Raw genomic sequence first — 25,657 nt, 5'->3', positions numbered from 1 at the left:
AAGCTCCCGTGAAAGCTGCTTTTCTCCTGAGCTTTTTTCGGGTGTTGAGTGGCAGCGTATTCTCGCTGATGCCGACCCATGGTACCAGTGCCAATTCATAGGCCTTACAGCTGTCAGAAGGGGCTGTGCGGTTGAGATCACCTTCTCTAATGAAAATCGTGCAGCCTGTCAGGTGAACCTGCCTGAGCAGAAGACCACACTCCCACCCTACAGAGGGAGTCAGGCCTCCCCCATGAGCGCAGCAGAATGCTCGAGCAGTTATGCTGGGTCCACGGGAACTAGGAGAAATGAGGCAACACCCCCAGAGCCCCACGAAACATCTCACTTTCAGCCTGAAAATATTTAAAAAGCAGACATAACAAATTGCCTATTTCTTTATAAAAGACTCTTTAATTTGTAGCTAATGTTAAGCTGTCAGGGATTTATGTTTTTATGTACTTTCCAAGATAAACTCTTTGCAAAATGCTCAGTAACGGAATGAGAAAAGGCTTGGTAGCTAAGAGTGAATTAAAAGTGGAGAGATACCTATAGAAAATGATGACTGCCATTTTTTAGAAAATCTAATATGTAACATCTTCTGACAAAAATTAGGTGACAGGGCTAAATCATTTATTAACACAACAACTGTGATAGTAATAGTGACAGTAACAGCAACAATTTGGGTAATAAAAGCTTTACATGCATTATTTTCTATCATCCTTACAATGGGCTTTTGGGTATGATACTATTTTACCATCCATTTTACAGATGAGGGCAGGGAGGCACTGAAGGATTAATGTAGTTAGCTCAGTCACTCAGGAGGTGGTAGAGCTGGATTCCCTGACTCCGGGAGTTACCTGACTCCAGTTTGCTCCTCACACCTTTCTTTATTGTCCTTTGGCCAGCAGGCCTTGTTAAAACCCTTTCATGTGCATATTAAGGAATGCTTATCTTTCTGTTTGCTTTTGCTGGAGGGGCCTTAAATATCTAAGGCCCCTAAATCATTAATAAATGCTATCGAGTTATTTGGGTGAAATAAGGAGCTCTGATGTAAGTTCTCGTTTCCACACAGTGGGAATTATCTGAATCTGGCAAAAGAATATTTCTTCTGAACTCGACTCTACTTGAAATGTTAAGGATCCTACGAGCTTTTGTAACCAAGGGTCTCTAATTGATTCCCATACCCAGAATATCATAACAATCATGGAATAGCCATGCTTACATTCTGCTGGTTTTCTTGCACAACTTTGAGATGTGCAAGAATACAGTTTATTGAACAAGAATATGGCATACATTGTACAGAGAATCTGGAATTAGATATTAGGGTCTATAATTGGATACACAAAGAATTTCTCTAATATATAATGGAGTCACCATGTCTCTCTTATTTACTATGTGACACCACAGTGGAGCATATTTAGATAACAAGAAATTTCCCCTGACATTGTAGCTTAAGTGCATGCAAGCTGCACTCAGAGGGTAGCATGAGATCTACAGAGTTAATGCAAAGAAGTAATGCACTGGAGTGCCAGATGACATTTGGCCGCCTCAGCATTCCATGGGTAAAATACTGCTAGAAATCTGTAATCATTGTTGAAAGAGAGAACCAAATTTAGGAGCGGTGATACATTGGTTTATCGTACCCAATATTTGCAGGGCAGGTTGCAGTGCACAGAGAGACCCTTTGAGCTCATTGACAGTGTAGAGAAGAGAAGCCACAGGATGTGGTTAGACTAATCACAAGTCCAAACAGGTAGCTTTAAGACCACTCTCCCAGAGTTAACATGGGGGATTGTGGGGGACAAATTAATTCCCAGTCTAGAATGGCCATCCTGAGGATGGTGGTGAGGGGAAAATGGGCCACACCTGATGTAGATCCCTGGCAGCGTCAACCTCTGTGATGTTTCTAAGGACCTTTCCTTCATTTAAGCCCGTGAGTCAAGTTCCCACACACACATACCCTCTGGTACAGTATATATACTACCATAAAGCACCACTAGGTGCTATTGATGAGTTCGGTGTATCTGTCCCAAAGCAAAGCAGTCATTCCTTCCCTTTCATATCAGTGAAGGACCCATCTAGCCACCTGTCTGTCTTGCCGCTACAGGTGATTAACTCTGCTGAAGAGGTTGCAGATTAAAGCACAAGTTAGCCTGCGATTTTTCTAACGTCTAACCAACCACATTTCAGAAGAGGAGTTTGCATCTGACAGAACAAATTTGGATGGAATGTTTTTATTCCTTAATTTACCTTTTTTAGAATTTTCCACAATGATGAAAACAAAACAAAGATTGCTTCCTTTCTTTACTCCAACATCAGCCTGGGCAGATGTGGGATTCATACACATTCTTGGTCTGTGGTAGCTACTCAGTAATTGGGGTGCTCTCAATGCTGCCAGTGATACAGGATCCATTCATTCCCTTACTCTTCTTAATCTCTCCTTTGTTTTTTTGTTTTTGTTTTTGTTTTTGTTTTTGTTTTTTTGAGACAGAGTCTTGCTTTGTCACCCAGGCTGGAGTGCAGTGGTAAGATCTCGGCTCACTGCAAGCTCCGCCTCCGAGGTTCACGCCATTCTCCTGCCTCAGCCTCCTGAGTAACTGGGACTACAGGCGCCTGCCACTACGCCCGGCTAATTTTTTTGTATTTTTTAATAGAGACAGCGTTTCACCGTGTTAGCCAGGATGGTCTCAATCTCCTGACCTCATGATCCACCCGCCTCGACCTCCCAAAGTGCTGGGATTACAGGCGTGAGCCACCGCACCCGGCCAATCCTTCCTTTGTTAATTCATTAGTCCGCTGTATAATTTATCTTATGCGGAAAAGGATATGAGATAACTAAAGCAACTCTCTGATGTAGGGGAGCGTTACTGGTTTTAATAGATTACAATGCTCATTATTAACACTATGCATTTGATCTCTTCAGTCCCTGAGATCCCTTAAAACTTTGCTCCCATAAAACCTTCATTTAGATTTTCAAAATGTGATCAAGTAAAGTGAGCATTTCCTTTAAAAAAGTGACACTTAAAACTTTTGGCTCTTGTAAGTATGATCACTCTGTCCCATGTCACTGAATCCCATGCAGCTAACTTGGGCTAAACCCACTTTGGTCATAAGTGTTACTGTTTTTCCCAGTGATAACCAGCCCCACAGAGTTATAGAGTGCCAACCTGCTTATTCCACATGCTGTGGATGTGTGTTACCCCCTGTATTAGTTTGGTAGCACTGCCGTACTAATGCCACAGGCTAGGTGGCTTAAACAGCAGACTTTTATTTTCTCAGAGTTCTAGAGGCTGGAAGTCTAAGATCAAGGTGTCAGCAAGGGTTGGTTTCTCCTGAGACCTCTCCCCTTGGCTTATGGATGGCCGTCTTATCCTTGTGTCTTCACATGGTCTTCTTTCTGTGTGCATACATCCCTGGTGTCTCTTTGTAAGCCCAAATTTTCTCCTCTTATAAGGACACCAGTCAGTTGGATTAGGGCCCACCCGAATGGTTTCACTTAACTCAGCCACCTCCTTAAGGGTCCTTTCTCCAGATTGCGTCACATTCCCAGGAACTATGGGTTATCTTGTCAACATGTGGATTTTGAGAGGGACATAATTCAGCCCATTACACCTCCTGTCTACTAAGTTTAAAACATTTTGCTTAAACAACAATAACAACAAACCCTGGGTATCCAGAAATTAGGAGAACAAGAACCTGCAGAATAAACCAGTTAAGTTGAAAGTGTGTGTGTGTGTGTATGTGTGTGTGTGTGTGTATGTATATGTGTGTGTGTGTGTGTATATATATATATATATATATATATATATGTCAAATTCGGAAAGATACATATTATGGTATCATAGCTCATCTCATTTTGTTTCTGTTTTTACTTCCTCAGTGTTGGAGTTTCCAGATCAAAAGATGTGCCACCATTTGGCCCACCGATTCCCAAGGGTGTAACTTTTCCAAAGTCAGCCGTGTTCCGGGACTTCCTTTTAGCCAAAGTAATCAATGCAGAAAATGCAGCCCATAAATCAGAAAAGTTTCGAGCAATGGCCACTCGAACGAGGCAAGAGTACTTGAAAGATCTGGCGGAGAACTTTGTCACAACCGCCACCGTGGATACCTCTGTGAAGTTCAGCTTCATTACGCTGGGTGCAAAGAAAAAGGAGAAGGTAAAGCCAAGGAAGGACGCCCACTTGTTTAGCACTGGAGCCGTCATGTGGCATGTGATAGCTCGGGACTTCGGCCAGTCTGCTGACATCGAATGTCTTCTCGGGATTTCCAATGAGTTCATCATGTTGATTGAAAAGGATTCCAAGAATGTTGTATTCAACTGTTCCTGCAGGGATGTTATTGGGTGGACATCTGGATTAGTGAGTATCAAAGTGTTTTACGAAAGAGGAGAATGTGTCCTCCTGTCCTCGGTAGACAACTGTGCTGAAGACATCAGGGAAATTGTTCAGCGATTAGTAGTAAGTACATGTTTTCTATTTTCCCGCCATCCTTATGTTTTCAATTCCAGATTCAAAATAACTTTCACTGGGGAACTGCTACCATGATTATATCAATTAGGGAATGCATTACTATTTCTTATAGATACAGAGCTTAATTTTAAATGCTGGGTCGTTTTGGGGAGTTGTTGAATACATGAATGGTGGAGAAGCAACCATCATAAATCAATTGGAAAATAAAAGTTAAGCCAACCTGCAAAAGAGAACATTGAGATGTATTTTAGTAGCATTTGAAGGAAAAACAGAAGTGTCTGGGTAGAATGTCTGTTTATGGAGGCTGACATAACATACCTTCCCAGTGGGTAATTAACAACAGGATTGCTGTTGACTGTATGAATGACGAGTCCTATCTGCAGTTTCACCCCTGCATGTTTATACAGCAGGTATTTTTGTTTAATGTGCCAGATTAAATATATTATTAATGTTAGAGCCACAGTTTCTTAAGGGAGTTTTTCAGAATTACGCATTAATTTAGAAAGGCTTTTGAAAAGTTAGACTTAAGAAAGATTTTCATGTATGTGATTTTTAGTGCAAAACCCTTATATTTTATCCATGGTGGTCAGCAGTCATATTTCTGCTCCCAATTTTAACAAAGTAAGAATCAGATTTTAGTTTGAGCATATAAAATAAAGTAGTAAGAATAAATCAAACTACTTCTAGTTTTTATTTTTGATAATATAAGAAAAAAACATGCTTTGACAATAGAATTTCTTGTGTGTAAATCTTCCCCCAAGAGGGATGTAATTTTTTTTTTTAATTAGAAAGGTTTAGTTCACTATGGATCATGAAAAAAGGAGAAATTATATCCATTTCTTGCCCCCTTTCCTCCCACCAAAAATATTTCCTCCCTTTTGTAATTAGAGACCATGTATAAGAGAAGGTGAAATCAGGGCAGTGTCTGCTAGCCTTGGAAAAGTAATTTCATTATTTGCGGACTCTATTTACAGTAAAGGGCCTCAGTGTGTTCAACAGTATTATCAGGTATACTTGAGCAAGCCTAGATAAGAGTTTGGGGTGATTAAGTAAATGATTAGTTTATATACCTAGAGAATTGACTTGAATTATACTGGTGAGTCTCTGGATGCATTCTGCTTTTGCTAATTGCAAATACTTCTTTTTAGCATATCCACCAAATCATTATAATCTGTGCTTCTGAAAATACAACACAAATACCACTTCACCAACCACAAAAATGTACTTTCCCTGGATATTTACACATGGGCTTTTATACATTTGCTATTCGATGGACTCCATCCTATTTTCCTAGAAAAGTGTATTGTCAGTGTGACCAAGATGCACAATATTACAAATATATTTTAGGAATTATATTCTGTGTCTAGGATGACTTGCAACATGAGCTGTTGGAAACAAGCCAGACCAAAGACTGTTGAAGGGATTAGATCATAAGGGTTGATACAGAGTGGTAGTAACAGAAATGGGAAGAAAGAGAAGAATGCAGTCTTAGTGGAGATGTCGGGAATGCCTGCCCGTTTGGCAGATGGTTAACTCAGTATCCATTCTCAGGTGGTGGAAAGTGGAACTAAAGGGGTCTGTCTTGCAGGTAACAGTACAGGAGCAGAATGAGAGTTTGTTCCTAGAGGGCCAGGCAGGGCTCACTTCACGGATGTGCAACCCATGCAGTTGCACAGGGACCCGCTCTCAGAAAAGTTCGTGCTTGGTTGAATGCTCTGCCATTGCCATCTTGAAATTCTTACTAATTTTTTCATAAGGAGCCTCGCATTTTGATTTTTCATGGGGCCCCACAAATTACATAGCCAGTCCTGGCTTGGAGACTACAATTTTCGTGTGATAATTGGGTCCGTGGAAGAAGTCCAAATACATGGAGAACACCTTACTTCAGACTTTGGGGATGTTAGGAAGCAATAAACAGAGGGGATAAAGAAATAGCAAAAAGACAAAGTAGGGGAGGTGGCAGGTGATTGGAGGAAATGAGCAGAAGAGCCAGAGCTGGAGGACTCTGGAAAGGCTCAGCCAATAACTCTTCAGCCTGATACATGGATGATAAACTTCACCTGATAATCGCATTGATATTTGAAAGAAGGCTGGGTACATGTTATGTGTCGTCTTTTGATAGGATTGCTTAGAACAAAGTTGAAAAAGAAGTGACCAAAATTTATTTGTGTTGTGCGTATTACAGAACTACTTCTTCAAGTTTTAGTTACTTCAGTTCATGACTTTAGAAACGTCAATATTCTAAAACGTCATCACTAACTAAAACCAGCAGTCCCCTTTCCGCATTTTGCTGAGTCGTGAACTGTCATGCCTGTCTGGGAAAAGCTGATTGGCATTGGGTGCACTTGTGGTAACCATGGAAACATCAGACACAGTGGTGATACATGAACCAGCCCCAGTCCCACAGCTGCACTTACTGTCATAGGTCTTATTAAATAGGTATCTATGTAGTCAGAGCATGTTTCATAGAAATGGAGCGTTCATTAAACTGAAACTTCATACATTGCCTCTGGGCTTTTGGGGATAGGAGTATGATACCTCCCAACTTGAAATTCCCACAGATAGGTGAGGTCATAGTCATCGGATGATACTTAATGAGCCCATGTTTTTCTTTCATTGGATGTAAACTATGCTCAGTGAGTGCTTTTGAGGGCTGCATTAGTGGTGCTTTAATGTACCAAGTGGGATGCAATCCACCATTCTTCTTTCATGTTCCTTTTTGTGGAACTGCTGTTGACTCTCTCTCACTCTTGAGTAAGGTACATACACTGAGGCTTTCATTGCTTGGGGCTGCCCTCAGCCCCCAGGAGACAGGCCTAGTGGTGGAGAGGCAGCCCATAAGCACAGAGGGTCTGTCTGCTGCCTGCCAGAGCACCATCCTACACACTTGCCTTGTGAACAGATGGCCAAGGAGTCTGGCTGGCCTGCCCCCACCATGGATCTGAATGGTCCTCACCACTCAGGCAAGCATAGGCAGTTGTCTGTCCTCAAGAGGAGGACCCTAGGGGACAGAACACTCCACAGTATGTCCCCAGGGCTGGTGCGTAGAGAACATTTAGAGTTTTCCTAAAGCTCTGACTTTCTGCCACTGCCCTTCCTGAACCTCAGAGTGGGCTCTTAAGCGTTAGCTTTCAAGTGCTTTGGGGTGTTTTTCTTTGCTTGGGATGAATAAATTGTCTCATGGTTTTTAGTGCTTGCTGGTTGAAACTCATAGTGGTCCACAAAGTCTTTACAGGTTTTCCATTGCAAAAATCCATCTAGAACGATGGGATTTATATGCTTAAAAGTCAAGTCAATTTACCTAATAAAGGAAAAACGGGAATTATCTGAGCCCATCTGAAGCTCTCAAGCTCTGGGTCAGTGACATCTAAGAAAGCAGGACACCTGTATCGAGAACAGATATGACTTAGAATGAAGAATGAAACCATTGCTTTGCTTCTGTTATTTTCTTTGCACTTGATGCAAATGTTAATTGTGATCAGCTCTGAACTTAAATGTGTCCTTGTCTTGTCACTTGGACAGTTTGAGGAAAAGGCAGAGAGAGACAGGCTGGGCTGCGAGGGCCCAAGGGAGAGGGCTGGCATGGAGGCCCATACGTGCACCTTTGGCAGAGCCCCATGGCAGCTTGGGCAGGAAGGGCATCTCTAACAGTCTCCTTCCCCCTTAGATAGTGACGAGAGGCTGCGAGACTGTGGAAATGACCCTGAGGAGGAACGGGCTGGGCCAGCTTGGCTTCCATGTGAATTTTGAAGGAATTGTCGCAGACGTGGAACCTTTTGGCTTTGCCTGGAAGGCTGGCCTTCGCCAAGGGAGCCGCCTTGTGGAGATCTGCAAAGTAGCCGTGGCCACTCTGACCCACGAGCAGATGATCGACCTGCTCCGCACTTCTGTGACTGTGAAGGTGGTCATCATCCAGCCCCATGATGACGGCTCGCCCCGAAGGTAAGGCGTGGGAGGCCCAAGTAATGCTCACTCCTCCTTTGCCTCTGTAGCAGGTGGCTGTCCTCAGTGCTCCTGCAAGGTCCTCAGAAAATGCAGTCAAGTGTGTCTTTGTACAGTGTTTTGGGATGTCACTCATTTGTACAATGTTGTTGGGATGTCACTTATTCGAGGAATTGAAAAGGAGCTTTAAAATATGTAATAGATGATAAAAAAATAATTTGCTAAGCATTTTAATGGAACATTGACTGCATTAAAGCTGAGCTATTCTGAACTAAGGGGAAGAGCACCTGCCTGGTTGCCCTGGACCTCTTATATCTAAGAGGAAATAATTCTGCATCACAGCTCAGCCTTGAGCACATTAAATACTTAACTATTCAGTTAGAATTTCTTCCCATAACATGAAGCCATTGATTATTTAAAAAATATTTAACAGACCAATAGTTGTAGGTATGAAAGAATGTTGGAACTGCACAGGTACTCTCTGTGGTAAATACTCCATTCTCAATTGAAGCTTGAGAGATGTTGAACTGGTTCAGGGCGTTATCATAAACTGTCAGGAGAAATAGATGAAAAGGAACGGCTAGACTTGGAAGGTTCAGAGGCGGATATGTGGAGGGCTGGGATAAGAACGGGGTTAGAAAGCAATGCTGTTACATTACTAATAGAAAATAATCATGCCCAACATAAAATATTAGGCCAAAAGGAGAAAGAATGCTAATTAAGAAGGAGCCATTTATTGAGGCTGTGGCCCACTACTTGTGTTAATGCATGACTGGTGGTAGTATCTAGAGCACCTTCCCTCTATCTTCATTCCCAAATGGAGTTCCTACAGTCAGCCTTAAGAGCTCTGGCTTTTGAGAGACAAAGTATGCTTGGAATCCAGGAATTTGCTGTGTGGCCTGGGGCACACAGTGTCTTAGAGAGACTCACACACTCTCTCTAAGTCTCACTTACTCTCTGTAAGATGGGATTATTATATTGCCTACCTCCTATGATTTCAATGAAGATGAAATAAAGTAATGTATGTAAAGCACTTAGAACCTTCTAGCGTAATTACCCCACACATTTAATTTAAAAAAATAAAACTTTAGGCTGGGCGCTATGGCTCACACCTCTAATCCCAGCACTTTGGGAGGTCGAGGTGGGCAGATCGCTTGAGCCCAGGAGTTTGAGACCAGCCTGGACAACATGGCAAAACCCCATCTCTTCAAAACATACAAAAATTAGCCAGGTGCAGTAGTGTGCACCTATAGTCCCAGCTACTCAGAAGGGGAAGGTAGGAGGATCCCTTGAGCCTGGGAGGTCGAGGCTGCACTGAGCTGAGATCGTGCCTCTGTACGCCAACATGGGTGGCAGAGTGAGACTGCATCTCAAATAATAATAATAAAACTTTAGCATGTTCATTTTAATTTCTTTCATATGAAAAAATAAATTCTGATTATCCAAAGATAGTAGGATTGTTGGGTCTACTTTCTGGACTTACTAACCTAGGTCATACTCTCTCCTTTCTCTGTTTCATTTCTTCATCCTTTAAGCCAGCACTCTCCATTAGCACTTTCTACAGTGATCTGTGTCTGTACCGTTCAGAGCAGTAGCCACAAACCACATGTGGCTATTACGTACATGAACTGTAGTGCAACTTGGGAAACGAATTTTTCCTTTTAATTAATTTATATTTAATTGGCCATGTGTTGCTAGTGGCTGCCATATTGGATAGATCAGCTAAACCATGATCTCCTTTTAGGAAAAAAAGCCACTTACACTGTCTTCCTCTATGGTTAATGTGCAAAATCTTGCAAAAATCTTTCTCTCTTAGTTATCTTACCATTTGCCTCCAGCCTCACTTTCTGTGGCCTTGTTTCCTGTATTTGCCCAGTGTGTTTATAAAATAAGGATTTAAGAAACTAAGTTTTCTCTGTAGAGTATCAGTCCTGTGTTAAGATGTTTCTTATTGCCTTACCTGATTCTGCCTGGTTGAATCTATCTGCTTTTCCAGAGTCCCATGAATCACATGTACTGCTGTGAGTCCAAAGAAAATAAAAAATTAATTTATTAAAAATGAGTCTTGGAAATAACAAAAGGCAAATCCTTTAGGCCTTAAAAGCTAAAGTACTGTATATGTAAAATTCTTTAATAGTAAATTTTCCAGCATTTGTTAGAAATTTTTTCATACAGTAAGATTTCTGTCTTCCTTAGTAGAAATACAGGTTTTTAATTATTAAGATAAGAATCAGTCTTTTATCTGCCTTTGTATCAAGTCTTTTATCTGTCCTAGCAGCCGATTACTATAGAATTGGACAAAAATGTTACCTTGCGCTTCCTTTGGGTTAAAAAATAACATTTCTTGCCTATTTTTAGTTTTGGTCTACTGTTAGTAAGAAATTTTTAAAGCTTTCAAGAGATCTGTTTAATAAAAATGGTAAAGTTGTCATGATATTTGGTATTTAGAAATATAATTTAGGAGGATAGAATTTTCTACGAAATATTGAATTGGTTTTCAGCTAAAACAAACAAAAACTACAATTTAAAAGTTCCAGCAGCTGTTATCTTTTTATTCAAGGACATGTTTTTCCTCTAAGGAATCAGTTATCTGCCTTGGTCTACACATAATTAATTCTTTGTTTTAAATGCAAATTCTCTTAATGGAACTAGGCAAGATATTTATTTAAAGATTTTGCCCTTGCCTCCTAGGAGTCTCATTAATGTCATTCCCTAAACATACAGGGTTTTTTTTCCCGATTAATCTGTAATAACTGTCTTTTAACCTTAGCCAGAAGGATTAGAATTAGCTATTTGCCTAGTAGCAACGTTCCAAAATTGGCACACCCATCACCCACATTTCTGCAGGTCATGAAGGCTTTAAGCCTAGCCTGTATCATTTAAAACTCTTTCAATTCAGTTTTCCAATTTTCTAGGAATCTGAATTTGTAAATTTTTAAATCCACATTTTTGTTAGTTTTGATTTGTTTTCTGCCTGCAACTGTCTGGGTGCCCTGATAAAAGTATTTGGTGTTGTGAGACAACCTCTCATAACCAGATACCACCCTTGCAATACCAGCCCTTTGCTTTAGACCGCAAGTGTAAGTATGAAATGTCATTTTCAGTTTCACCCTCGCGCTCAGCATGTTTAGCCTTCTGCATTATTAGATTTGTTAAGAAACTGTAGAGGAGGGGCTAAGGGGAAATGGGTAGCACTTCACTCCTTTTAAAATTTAAAATACAAACCCTTTAAATCAAACATCCTTTAGTACTGTTAACCATATAACAACACATACCAGGATGTGCCTCAAGCTAAAGCTATACATTTGACTTGCAGCATGGAAAATGGCCTCCAACTTTCTCAGATTGACTCTTAGTGCTTGTGAGGGAGGAGAAATATTATTTAAATGGACATGTATATGCATGTGTGTGTTTCTGTGTGTATGTGTGTATATATACATATACATTTTTACAGTAGTTTTTAACATAAACACTATGAAGACTACAAAAATGGCCAAATTAAGGGATTATGAGATATTTTAGTCTCATAAATGTTGTGAAAAATGCTTCAGTTCATTTTTGCCATTTATCAACTCCCGTTTTTTCCTACCAGGATATCACTGAGAAAATCATTTGACATGGGAGCCCAGCTCCTCCTGTGGGCAGCATGAGCGGCCTGTCATTTAATAGACAGTTTTTCTTGTCCTCAGGTCAAAAGGTGTTTGGTTTTGACTCAGAAGCTGCTGGAATAAATGCAGTCTTTAGTAGGAAAAGTATTTATTAATATGTTGAATCCAAAGCCACCTGTGTTTTGAAGTCCCATTTGCCAGCCTAAGGGAGGTGACAGTCTAGCTTGTCCCTCAGCGTGAAGGGAAGTCAGAGCCATTTTTAGTTTTCCTTGTGGAGTTGCAGGGAACACTGAGCAGGGAGAATCCCCCTTGAGGGACACTTATTAACTGATCTCGTGCTGGGATTGGATCCTGGAGTGAATTCATATACATTGGGAATGAGTGGCAAGAAGGAGTTTGGGAATACTCTTCAAATGGAAATGAGGGTTGAAAGGGGAAAACCAGGGTGTTTCTCAAGCAGACAGTCTCTGTGGCAAAGATGAAGAGTTGCTGGGGCCAGAAATGCTTAATTAAGATCTGTCTTGTTTTTGCAAGGGATAATTTACAGCCACCGGTATGGCCCTGGCCTCTGGCCTTCAAAGGTGACTGACATTCTGTCAGTGTCATTTGAAGGAAAGCATAGCAACCTAAAAGGCGGATATAAAGGAAGTAACAACTCATCAGAATTATGCATGAGTTGTTATATAATGTGAGTGAATTTAGTAAATATGTCCAATAAAAATGGAAATGAAATTCCTTGCTGCAGTGCATCTGTTTTTTTGTGATTTTTTCATACTTTGTTGACATACTATCCAAGGCATTTTTCTATATAATGCAAAACAGTGGAAATTTTCTCAAGTTATCATGAGTCTAAATTATTATTCTCTCATCATTCTATAAAAATTAAAACTTTATGTTCTCATCTCCTGTTTTGCTGTCTGTTGCCTGATCATTCAACTCCCTGAAGTATGCGGAGAGGAGAATATGGAAATAGAAGGAAAACTCAATTTTGTCAGTTTAACAGTTTTTTTTTTTAGATGTGTATCAACACACATACATATATAAAATAAATGGTGGGCTGAAATCTGGACTCAAGTGAGCTTTCTTTTTTTAAAATTTTTTTCCATGCTTTATCCCATTTATTATTCATTACAAAGCAGACTTTTTTTTTCTTCCCAGCTTTTAGGTTCAAGGGGTACATGTGCAGGTGTGTTACGTGGGTAAATTACGTGTCGTGGGGGTTTGGTGTACAGATAATTTTGTCACCCAGGCAATCTGCGTACTACCCAGCAGGCAGTTTTTCCATCCTCACCCTTCTGTCACCCTTCACCCTCAATAAGCCCTGGTGTCTATTGTTCCTTTCTTCGTGTCCATATGTACTCAATGTTTAGCTCCCGCTTGTAAGCAAGAACATGACAGCATTTGGTTTTCTGTTCCCGTGTTAATTTGCTTAGGATAATGGCCTCCAGCTCCACCTGTGTTGCTGCAAAAGACATGGTTTCATTCTTTTTTATGGCTGTATAGTATTCCATGGTGTATATGGAATTTTCTCTTTTTTTTTTTTTTTTGAGACAGAGTCTCGCTCTGTTGCCCAGGCTGGAGTGCAGTGGCGCAATCTTGGCTCACTGCAAGCTCCGGCTCGCTGCAAGCTCCACCTCACGGATTCATGCCATTCTCCTGCCTCAGCCTTCCGAGTAGCTGGGCCTACAGGCACCCGCCACCACGCCCGGCTAATGTTTTGTATTTTTAGTAGAGACGGGGTTTCACTGTGTTAGCCAGGATGGTCTCAATCTCCTGACCTTGTGATCCGCCCACCTCAGCCTCCCAAAGTGCTGGGATTACAGGCATGAGCCACTGCGCCTGGCCAACCACATTTTCTTTATCCAGACCACTGTTGAACATCTAGGTTGATTCCACGTTCTTGTTGTTATAGTGCTGCAGTGAACATATGCGTGCGTGTGTCTCAAGTGAGCTTTTTATATTCGAGTTCCAACTTATTTGTATGGATAATAAAAATTAGTTATGTCTAGTATTGTCTTATGGACGCTCCAGTATTGAATTTTGATGTGAAATGTGAAAACAATACAGAACAAAGGTAACCTAAAGTACGATCACTATTCTGAGTCCTTTGGCCAGTTCCTCCAATATAACATTCAGATTGTTCTCTCACTCCCTAAAGTAAGAACATAGGATTATAGAATTTAAGGTAGATTGCCTTGCATTCACTCATTCGTTCATTCATTCAGCCACTCACTGTTAACTAGCTTGTGCCAGGAACTGTGCTGAGCACTGGGGCTGTTAAAACGGATAGGACAGATGTCATCTGACTTTCAAGGACTCCTTTTAGTCTTTCTGGCTTTCTAAAATGCAGTAGTACTTATTCATATTTTGGCTATTTAAAAGTGGTTTTTCTCAAACTATAGCAACAACTTACTACTTAATAATAAATGTCTCAGGGTAGTGTAGAAAATGCTGTCACCCTTTCCAAGTAATAATCTACACTTCAGTGCCCACGTGTTTTTTCATTTTGAATGTTGGGATATTACCATCACAATAAGAGGAATGCAGAGGATGGCGGTAAAGCATGAGCATTGTGTTAGACTAGTAACCATCTCATGCTTGACAGGTTACACCGTGGCTACCATAGTGGACAGCCATTGGATATTCTCCCCCCGTAGAAATACATTCATCAAAAATCAGGCATCAGATAGCTAGCTAGCTACTGAGAATCTTCTCTGTATAATTTTGAAGTATAACAGTGCAGTGTTACTCCTGCTCTCAAGCTTTCTAAGAAACAAAGCAGTTGATTTTGACAAGAACGTGCTGAGCTTCTGTCCAGTGCTCTGCCAGGTACTGGGGATACAAAGATACCATCTGCCCCTGTGTCTGCTTCTAGTAAGGGAGGAAAAGGATGGAAGGAGGCTGATGAATTAGTAAGTGCCAGATAGCCTCACTTCCTATTTCATACGATACCTTTTCAATTGCTGACCTTTATAAGAGGGCTTGGTCAAGTGTGATTATGGTTCAGATGTCTTTTTTTCTACCTATTCTGGGTATCTCTGTTTCTATCTGTAAATTAAGGAATTTGTTGAAAAGCAAGTTACTTTTCATTTAGTGCCTATTTCATGTATGCCACTGCCCTAACCTTTACAGTAAGTTATACTATGTGGTTATCTCCCTGTTGGAAGCCTTTGATTTTTTTATGTACCAGAAAGAGTTTGTGATTCAAGCAAATGAGCATCAATTACCCCTGTCACCTTGTTGGATAATTTGGAGTATTTTAGCTATTAGCAGGCTATTAGCATAACAGACATTAAAATGATTAAAATATCAGTGATTACTTTAATCCCTAGGGCTATAAAATGATTCTTTTACAAAATGCATAATATTAAAAAAACATTTAATTTGTTTTAGAGGATCAGCTTTTGTTTCCAAAGATTCTTTTAGCACCTACTGAAAAATATGACATAGTGTAGGCTGCAGTAACTGTTCTTGGATGGTTTTCAAAAAAAAAAAAAAAAAAAGCCATGTGTTTTAGGAAGAGCCCTGAACTTTGAGTCAGAGAACCTGAGTTCCATTGTGAACCCTATCTCTGATTAGCTGTATCATCTTTCCAACCTCTCTGGCCCTTCTTCTGAAAAAATGGAGATTTTCTTTGTACCTCACAAATTTTTGTGAAAGTCAAATGATGTATGTGGAGCACTATAAAGTGCTACACACGCTAAGGTGGTGGATTGGAATTAAAGAATAGCATTGCAGTACTTTGTAAGGCTTTTCCTTAGATTATTGGGTTCACTTAAAGGTTCTCTGTGATGCAGCCAAGTAAAGTAAAACCAAAAGGGAATTTCAGAGTCCAGTAAATGCAAGTTCCAGTCATGGGATTAGATGAAGCTGTGGCTGCACAGTCTGTGGTACCTGGTCCAACTAACTGGTCAACTGCCCTCTCTTTTTTTGATAAGAATATATGTTCTTCCCTTTGAACCTTCTCGGTTCTCTAGGTTTTTTGGTTTTGTTTTGCTACTCATCATTCCCTTAGGACTCTTCCCCTTTCTTAGTTTCATAGTAGCGTAATACAAAGTCATGCGTCCTACTTTTATGTAAGATGAAAAGAATAAAATAATGGGATAATGATATATTGTTCTACAGATGAATGTAGATGAAGGGAATTTTACAGCTTTAAAGATTTTTTCAATTTGAAAGTTAAACTTTAAAATTCCAGAACTCTATAAATATCTGTTATCTAGAACTTTCATAAAATTTTATGTGCCTTTTACAGTTTAATGTTGGTTTCCCCCTTTTTGTGGAAACAGAAGTAATAATGTCTGTTTGTAATGAACTTCTTTCTTTTGAAGCTGTCACTTGAGGAAGTTTACATATTTTATGTAACTTAATCTTGATGCACCCTCTGCTGTTACTATTCTGTTTTCAAGAGGAGGGTCTAAGAGACTGTCACATTTCTAAGCTACACATAGTCATGTCTGGGTTTTGAGCCTAGAGCCCAAACTCTCTCTTTAATGGAGATAGTTTGGTGTCTAGTGTTCCTGTTGGGAACAAATGGAAAAAACCATATGGCTTGACTAGACTCAAACAGTGATGGTCTTGATGGTCAGCCTGCAGAGTTTGAAGACATGATTTAGAACCAAGTCCATAGCCTGGCCAGCAGGGATTCCACCTTCCAGTGTCCAAATTATTGATGGTAAATGGAAGGTTCTTCAGAGAAACTCAAGGTGTTGTTGGAAAGGAATGGGCCTGGGTGGGTGGATGCCATCTTGGGGGCCTTCCTGGGTGCCTCTGAAGTTGTGGGGTGCATACACTACAGTACTTGGCAGTGACCGTGGTGTCTGTTAACTGTGAGCAAGATTGGACACCCCCTCTTTGCTGATCATGTTCAGGAAGCCAGGAAGTGGTGGCAGCTGTAACCAAGAAGTCTTCTGGTAGGAAACTTAGCTTTAGGCATCAGGAAGCAGGGGAGAAAGCCCATGAGTATGAATATGAATAAGTTAATGAGTGTCCCTTTTACAGGATTAAGCCATCCCAGGAAGTCCACGATGGTGAGTGCAAAAGGACAAGTAGTACTGTTTTTAGAATACAGCAGTAAAATAAAAGATCCTCTGAGGATGCCGTCTAATGGAATTACTTGTTATTCTTACAGTTTGATAATGCCACATTTTTAACTAACACATTTTCAATGACCTTCTTGGTCTACAGAATGTTTTGCCTTCCAGTGTATGTTTTTGGGAGAGAAGAGAGAATAGACTCAGAAAAGTTATTGGCTAGACAAGAAATGTGAAAAATTGCACTTATTTTTAACCTGGAGCTGACTTTGTATTGATCCCTATGTAGCATGGTAATTAGGAGCATAAGTTGATGATGTGTACATTTGTTATGGAGCAAAGAGGAAATCAATATGCCTACATAAAAGTGATCCCACAGCCTTATCTTGAGGTTTTTTAGTATCTCCTGTTGGCAAGCAAACTGTAAAGAATGTGCCAGAAGCTAGAAATGCAGTTTCCATCCATTGACTTGATTTGGTGTATCGAGAGGAAGCCAAGTATGTGTATCAATGAGGTCTGAATTTTTCTACTGTAGCAGGAAAGCAAAAGTCTTTTCTTTAAAAATGTTGCAGTTACACACGGGTTGAGCAGCTTGTTTTTTTAGAAATGTCTTTTTGTGCTAGGTTTTTGGGCATTTGGTCTGTTTGGGTTTCAGTTAGCCTTTATTTAATTCATCGAGATATTTGCCATGTGCGCCATCCACAGCAGCCCCAAGTTTGACGCTCCAGATGAGCTGGGGTGTCTTGCCTGGTGTCCTGTGCTAAAACCCCCCAAGTGGGAGAGAGGATGCGTGCCAAGGGGGACGCAGATCCATTTCTGATGGGCACTGCAGCATGAGGACTTCTCCAGGCTCATTTGTCATTCTTCTTTTATGCCTTTTCCCATTTCCCTAAACATTGGTTGAATTTTCTGTATGCATCCTTTAAGGAATTTCTCATATATATATGGAACGGAACTGAGTTTGACTAGGTTTGATGATCGCATATATCAGTAGTACTAATTTGGCACCTTAGTCATAGAAGAAAACAAAGCAAAATCTAGTTCACGAGAGTAGTTGCTGTAAAAGTGTCACATAATAACAAAATTAGTTTGATTTTAAAATAAAACTATTCTTTTGAGAATAGCTAATTTTTATTAGGGCAAAAGAATGCCAGTTCTTAGTATTTTAAAAGACCTTTCCTATATGACTTTCTGCACAAGGTTGGAGATAAAATAATTCCACCCAGATTCTCTCTTCAACTTAATGGATTGCACAGATTTTTGCCAGCATTCTCTCAAAATATGAGTCATGATTATGCATTTATATTACATGTTTCTTTCCAAGCCTCAAACTAAATTACAGTGTCTTATAAAGACTACAGTCTATGGGCATGAATTAAGTAGGCCACACTACTCAGCCATCTGTCTTCTCTTTCTTTTTTCCTCTTAAAAACCATACCAAACAAACTCGAAGGCCAAACAAGCACTGGAAATGCAAAGATGCCTTTGGGTTCACAAGATTCAAGGTTCACGTTCCTTTCATTCAACATATAACTCCAGGATCTGTAACTTCAATGGTAGTCAGTTACAGTTCCTGATGTGCACTACTCAGGCAGCTGGAACCTGTGAGACACCAAAGCCTGGTGTTCACCTGAACATCCAGTGACGCTTAGAGCATCGATTTGAGTGGAAGACAAAAGTAGGTTTTCTTGATGTTTTATTATCTACTGTCATATCTGACCTTTGATTTCTGATTAGGTCTTTGGCTATGGGGATGAATCAGTAGCCCTAGGGATGTGGTATCTTAATAAACAGAAAACACTTGGAAGCAATATAAATCCATGAACAAAACTTATAGAGCCTTGGCATTTTATAAGAAAATGATGCAACCCAATGTAATTTGCATTTACTCAGTTTGACCAATAATGTAACTGTTAAACTCAGTAAATCCAGAGTAACTTAAACTAAATAAGAGAGGTGAATTTTACTTTCAGGAAGGGAAACAGAGTTAAAATAAAGGATAAGAACTAACCTTTACTGATGCACAGAGAAATCACTACCTCATGTTCTATAAGCAGGTGTTAAGATTTCTTTAGGAGGGTGTATTCAGTCTACTCTTCTCTATTAACGCTACCATCAATTTGGTTTCCCAAGCCAAAAGTTAGGATGTTGTTTTTTATTTTTTTCTCTTTCTCTGTCCCAAGCTCCAAGTACTATGGATTTGACAAGTTAGAAATCACTTTCACCCAGAATTTTACAAGGATTTCCTTTGTTATATTTTGTACCTTCTAGTATTGTTGTTGAGAAGAATGGAACTATTCCACGCCCAGGTCCTTGGACACTTAGGCTCCCACCCACCCCGTCCCCAGAACCATAGGCTTACTTCCTTAACCCAGGAGTCTGAATTCCTCAATGATGTGTTTTCATATGGACCATTTTTTATTCATTGGGCTCGGTACTCTCTGGACCTTTTAATCCAGTTTTACATATCTTTTAGTTCTAGAAATGTTCATATACTATTTCTTAATAATTTTCTCCCCCTTTTTTTTCTGTCTTCTCTTTTGTGATAGCTCTGTCTGGTAGTTGCCGGACTTTTTAGATTGAACTTCAGTTTCCTTAATTTTTTTTTTTTTTTTTTTTTTTGAGACAGAGTCTCGCTCTTTTGCCCAGGCCGGACTGCAGTGGCACTATCTCGGCTCACTGCAAGCTCCGCCTCTTGGGTTCACGCCATTCTCCTGCCTCAGCCTCCCGAGTAGCTGGGACCACAGACGCCCACCACCGTGCCCGGCCAATTTTTTGTATTTTTAGTAGAGACAAGGTTTCACCGTGTTAGCCAGGATGGTCTCGATCTCCTGACCTCGTGATCCGCCCACCTCGGCCTCCCAAAGTGTTGGGATTACAGGTGTGAGCCACCGCGCCCGGCCAGTTTTCTTAAGTTTTTATCTCTCATAACTGTTTGAGAGAATTTCTCAGTTTACCTTCCAACTGTCTTACTGGATTTTTTAATGTTTAATTTTAACTCTCATAAGTTCCGCCTCTTCTTCAGCGATCTAGTTGTTCCATGAGCTTCACTGCAGAGTGATTGGATGGTTTACATCTGCTTGTCTTTTCTCTAGAGAACCATCTTCTTTGATCTCTGTGGGGTGGTGAGCATTCTGAGGCCAAGTTTAGAGGAAGGAGAAGTGACCCTGGGTCTCATCTCTGCCTTAGGCTTGTCATTTTCATCCCTGTTCTCCTCTGCACCTCACGCCCTTGACTCTGCATCTTTTCTGTTCTCTAAAAACCACTGCTGTTGTCCCGCAGTGGTAGGGGATAGGTTACTGCCTGACTAGGCCAGGCGCTGTGTGGACCTCAGGGCCCAGGGCCGAACTCCTGTTCCTCCTTTCTAAGTAACTTTTATGCCTAAATCTCCCTTGTCACTTGGCCTTTTGCAGTGCTTGGTGCTTACTGTCCCTGCACCATTTTGGCATTCTGCAAAGACAGTGGTCTTCCTACTGATTTTTCCCTCAGCACACCTTCCTCTGCTCTGCTAAGCCATAACCTTTCTTCCATTCACCTCCAACTTACATACTGTGTATTAGAGTTTTAGGGATCTCCAAATTCAGTTGGCAGTTGAGGTTGTTTCTGTTTCTTGTTCTCCTTGTTCTGTTGTGATGATTTTCTGAAAAGGCTGAAACTTTTACTCTACCATGCTGACAGTGGAGTTCTGCTTTTTAACAGAGTGATCCCTTGTTCTAATAGATTTCTCAAAGGGCAAATATTAGGAAGTGTTGTTGTTGTTGTTTTATGTTGACTCTGGAATGTCTAGGGAGAGGCACTGGCTTGGGATGCTGACTGCTTTGCCAACATGGTAAATTGAATTCTAAAGTTGAGACTTATCTAGTCTTCCCGTGTCCTTGCCGAACTGCACCAATTAGCTTCGCAGGCTGGCTTTGGTCAAGTTAAGAGTACGCCTTGCACTGTGCAATTGGTGGGAACCTTAGGCATAGCTGACTTAAATCATATATTTTAGGCTAAAGAGTCTTAAGTACCTGACTAATCACTTGAGCACATGGGAAAGCTGTCTAGCCTGTGACCTTTTAGGGAGCTGTGATGCCAGTTTAAGAGAGCAACTATGGTAACTAAAAGCCACACCTGACTTTCACATGATGGACACTCAGGTTTTCCCTGAATTGTGACAGCTTTTACTAATTATGCTTTTCACTTCTCTCAGACTCAATAAAAAAGTGATTTGTAACTCTGATTCCTGATTATATTAATATAACTATAGTTTAAAATATCTGTTCAGCTTATATAAATGAAGTATTTTTAATCTATTAAAGCTTATTTGTCATCCATGTTCAATGCTCTTGATTCCACATATGCATATTAGTTAAAGGTTCAATCAGTTCTGTCCTAGAAGTTTGCTAATTAGCTGGAAAGACAGAATTTATATATCAAATGCCTAACAGCAATATCCATCAACTAGCCAGAACCAAAACCATGAATATTGGATCATACTGATCCATCCTGGTTGTAAATAGACAAGGCCCCCATAGCCAGGAATGGGGCTATTGCATGCACTTGCATGGCTTGTGTCAGAAAGGTGCCTTCCTGCAGTGGTGAGGGACCACTGAAGTTCAGCCATTCTCTGCGCAGGGGCCTGTATCTGTCGGGGCATCTGTGCAGAGCACACACCTTTTTTAAATTGTACCATGGCTTGCCATCCTTTGCACTGTGCAGCACAGTCAGCAAATCTTATGGAGAAGGCAAGATTTAAGTTGAGATGTGGGTCAGACTGGGAGATACGATTGCCAGGAGGCGGGGCTGGAGCAGATCAGCCAGCTGGGGGTAGATAGACAACGTGCAGAGAGCTGTGGCAGGCCAGGTTCCTCTACAGGGGGCTGTCCAATAGAAAGATTTTATCTGGATTTTCCAGTAGCCATATTAAAAGAAGTAAAAAGAAACAGGTGAAATTATTTTTAGTAATATATTTTAACCTTATGTCTCCAAAATACTATCATCTCAACATCTAAAAAATGTTAAATGATTATTAATGAGATAGTTCACATTATTTTTTGTATTATGTCTTTGAAATTTGGAGTACATTTCACACTGACAGCATATCTCAAATCAGATGCTAAATTTTATCCTGAGTACTTGCTGTTTATATTTCGTAAAATGTAAAGTTGAAAACATAGATTCACATACCCAAGTTATTCTAAACACTTAAAAAATGAATCAGAGTATCAGTTTTTAAAGTCAAATTAATGAAAATGAAATCACTGTGTTCCTCCAAACACAAGTCCATTTCAGGTGCTCAGAGGACTCTGGGTGGCTCTGTGAGCCACCTCTGGCGTCTCCTCTGTGGGCATTGTGACTATGGAGGGACTGGGGGCAAGCCAGTGCTAGGCACATGGTGTGCCTGAAAGGCATTAAGGAGACATTGAAGTTTTCAGGAAGATAAATCTCATACAAAGTTTGTAATAAGGAGGAACTACAGACAGAGAAAGATAGAGAAACCTTAGAATCCACCAACTCCCATATGTTGAACACAGACATGGCCTAGTTCTTTTGGTCGCTAAGACTGGTTATGCTGCATTTAACCAAAGACTTTCTTGAAGAATAAAGTATCAGACAAAAGGAAGCTTTTCTCTTTCTATTTAGTATGATTTTTTCTACAAGTTTATTGAGGTGTAGTTGATGCATAATGAACTGCATGTATACAGAGCATACATTTTGATGAGTTTTGGCCCATGTGTGAAATAGTCACCACAAACAAGATAATGGACATTTCCATCATCCCTAAAAATGACGAACATTTGCTTAGAGGGTCTTATTTCTACGATCCCTGGGAGTGGATGTGAGGACCAGAGGCCCAGTCTTGGTCCTGCTGAGTAACTGTGAACAAGGTGTTTAATGTCTCTGGACTTTAGATTTCTAATTACCGGAGATAGTACTTGGTATCTCCGGAAATATATTTAAAATATTTAACCTACAAGTCCTGGAGGCCTCTGCTGTGCCAGGTGTTAATTTTTTTTAGCTGTGTATTGGGGGTCTTGGGACAGCTGCTTCTTACGCACTGGTAGTTGGAACATTTTAGTAACCATACGGCTGTATTAGCAGGTACCAGCATAGATGATGTATGTGGCTACACGGCAGCCAGGAAAAAAGCCACAGACCACCTTTCTCATTTCTAGACGCAGTCATTGCTGGCAGAAGAGGAATTGAATAGTGTGGGAATGTGGTTTTATTATAGGTGAGATGCTCCTAAGGGTGGATCGCTCTGCATCATTGACTTGGAGCTGGGAGAGGCACACACCATGTGATGTGTGTTGATGGGCCCAGCTGTGAGTAAGCCATGCTGACAGCTCAGCTGAGAGCTTCCCTTCTCACCATTTCTTCTTGGCCCAACAGAGGGTGTTCAGAGCTCTGCCGGATCCCTATGGTGGAATATAAACTCGACAGCGAGGGCACCCCCTGCGAGTATAAAACCCCCTTCAGGAGGAACACCACGTGGCACCGGGTGCCCACTCCTGCCCTGCAGCCCCTCTCTAGAGCTTCCCCCATCCCCGGCACGCCCGACCGGCTGCCGTGCCAACAGCTGCTCCAGCAGGCCCAGGCCGCCATTCCTCGAAGCACCTCCTTCGACCGGAAGCTGCCCGATGGCACGAGGTAATGCTGGTTCCGTTTCCTCAAGGGCGGCCCTTGTAAATCACTGGGGTGATAACTTGACATTGTAGGGAGGGTTTTGCTTAATCACTTCTGAGTTAGCTTGTTCACAACAAGTTGGCAAGCAGGGTAGCAGGGCAGGCCCCAGACACAGTGGTGCCTGGGGTCGGGCACTCTCCTGGCCCCAAGATGGTGCTGGTAAAATGCAGGTTCTGCCCACCAGGGTCACAGCTTTTCCTCTTCATCCAGTATCCTTCCTCCATGTCCACTGGCTCTCTTCCCCAAGATGGGAAAGGCACCCCAGAAACTATTCTGCTGGAGCCTCTAGAAAAGTGTGAACAGGTTTGAGCATAAATAAAACTGAACAATCAGTGCTTAAATATCATCATAATGTGAGTAATACTTTAAGAGGTTCCAAGCTCATTAAGACTTCCTCTTTGCTTTTCTCCTGTTAAGCAAAGTGAGTTGAGTTTAAAACTATTTTTTCAAAGAAGAATGCATACACTTGTTTAAAACTTAAATCCAGTACCATTGGAAGCTGGTGAGGGTTTTCAGAGGCCTAATTTGCATAGATCATTTTAACAAAACAAAATAATAAATTTCTTATTGTTGTTGATTCGTACTCCTTTTATTCTAACTTTTATGTAACATGTAGGCACGGTAATGCCATGAGTTTTCTCAATTATGACTTGTCAGGCTCTGGTCTGATAGACCACGGACTGGGAGCCAGGCTGGAATCACAGCTCTTAACTTACTTGATGTACTGTAACCATGGGCCTGGTACTCATCCTCTCTGAACCTCCAGTTTCTTCATCTGACAAACCACATCAGGAAATTTTGAGGACTGAGTGGGTCAATGTATGTAAAATGCTTGGAACTGGGCCTGGCGCTTAGTCAGCTTATATAAATATTAACCAGAATTAATTGATAAGCTTATATAAATATTAACCAGAATTAATTGAAAAACCTGTGGTCATCCTCTCCCTTCTCCAATTTTTATTCTTTCCAGAGTGAATGCAGGAGAGGTGTTAATTTAACATTCAATCATCTTGGCTCTGGATCTCCTAACTCAAAAGTCGGCTAAGTTTATAACTTTCCCATATTCAAAGAAATGTACATAGATAGCACTGGTAAAAGGGACAACATGTAGAAGGAAGGGGGTCTGCAGAACCTCCCTTATTTAAGTAAATTTAAATCATCATAATTTAAGTAAATTGTATTAAATTAAAATTTACTTAAAGTAAAATTAAGTAATTCTAATTTAAGTAAATTATAGGAGAAAACAAGAAGTATTCTAGTAGCAAAAGGGAAACTTGGCAAGCACATCTTCATCAAGTGAGTTTTCATGAGTATTTTTCATTTTTGCATGTCTGAAAAAAAGATAAATAGGATTACATTCAAGAGATGTGTGAAAATAAATGGTTTTGCCAAATTTAGGTTTTTCTTTTTGCATAAGTTTTAAGTATAGAACTAAAACGTGACTTGTTTTAAATTTCACATAATAAGAATTAGTAATGTTTTCATAATTCTGTATTCTCTGAAATTGTATTGCTGTTCTTCTGTATTTCTCTGGGAGGGAATCGTTATCTGTGCTTTAAATCTTTAGACAGTGAAGGCTTGTCCTGTCATACCTCTTTCCTAGGACAAATTGCCAATCATAAACCACTGATATCCCCGGGCATCACCGATTCTTTGTTTATTTTTCCATGATTTATTCTGTTTCACATGGCAATATGTTTTTCTTCCTTTTCTTTGTCATTCTCAAAGTATATTTATTTGTGAAACAAAACAGGCCAGGTCAAGGGGCTTGGCAGATAGTTCAGTGCCCTGTTAATGACTCTACTCAACATTTCAGAAGCTCACCCAGCAACCAGTCATCCTCCAGCGATCCTGGACCCGGCGGGAGCGGACCCTGGAGACCACAAGTGGGCTACGACGGGTACCGTTCATTTTTATCTTAGTTATCCACTGGGAGGAACCTGTTTTCTGTGACTCA

General features: G+C 40.7%; 1 protein-coding gene across 12 annotated transcripts in view; it reads left to right on the top strand.

Moving 5' to 3' along the window:
- Positions 1-25,657, top strand: part of SIPA1L2 (signal induced proliferation associated 1 like 2) — a 233,408-nt gene that overhangs the window by 161,477 nt on the left and 46,274 nt on the right. For all 12 annotated transcript variants that reach the window (XM_063707850.1, XM_055372969.2, XM_055372999.2 and 9 more), the window contains 4 exons: positions 3,860-4,436; positions 8,116-8,390; positions 23,407-23,664; positions 25,517-25,600. In XM_063707850.1, coding sequence (XP_063563920.1) covers positions 3,860-4,436; positions 8,116-8,390; positions 23,407-23,664; positions 25,517-25,600 — 1,194 coding nt within the window. The remainder of the gene's footprint in view (positions 1-3,859; positions 4,437-8,115; positions 8,391-23,406; positions 23,665-25,516; positions 25,601-25,657) is intronic.

This window comes from Gorilla gorilla, chromosome 1, assembly GCF_029281585.2.
Source record: "Gorilla gorilla gorilla isolate KB3781 chromosome 1, NHGRI_mGorGor1-v2.1_pri, whole genome shotgun sequence".
Classification (NCBI taxonomy): Eukaryota; Metazoa; Chordata; class Mammalia; order Primates; family Hominidae; genus Gorilla; species Gorilla gorilla.
Note: the sequence above shows the minus strand (reverse complement) of the source record. Positions and strands in the feature narration are given on the sequence as shown.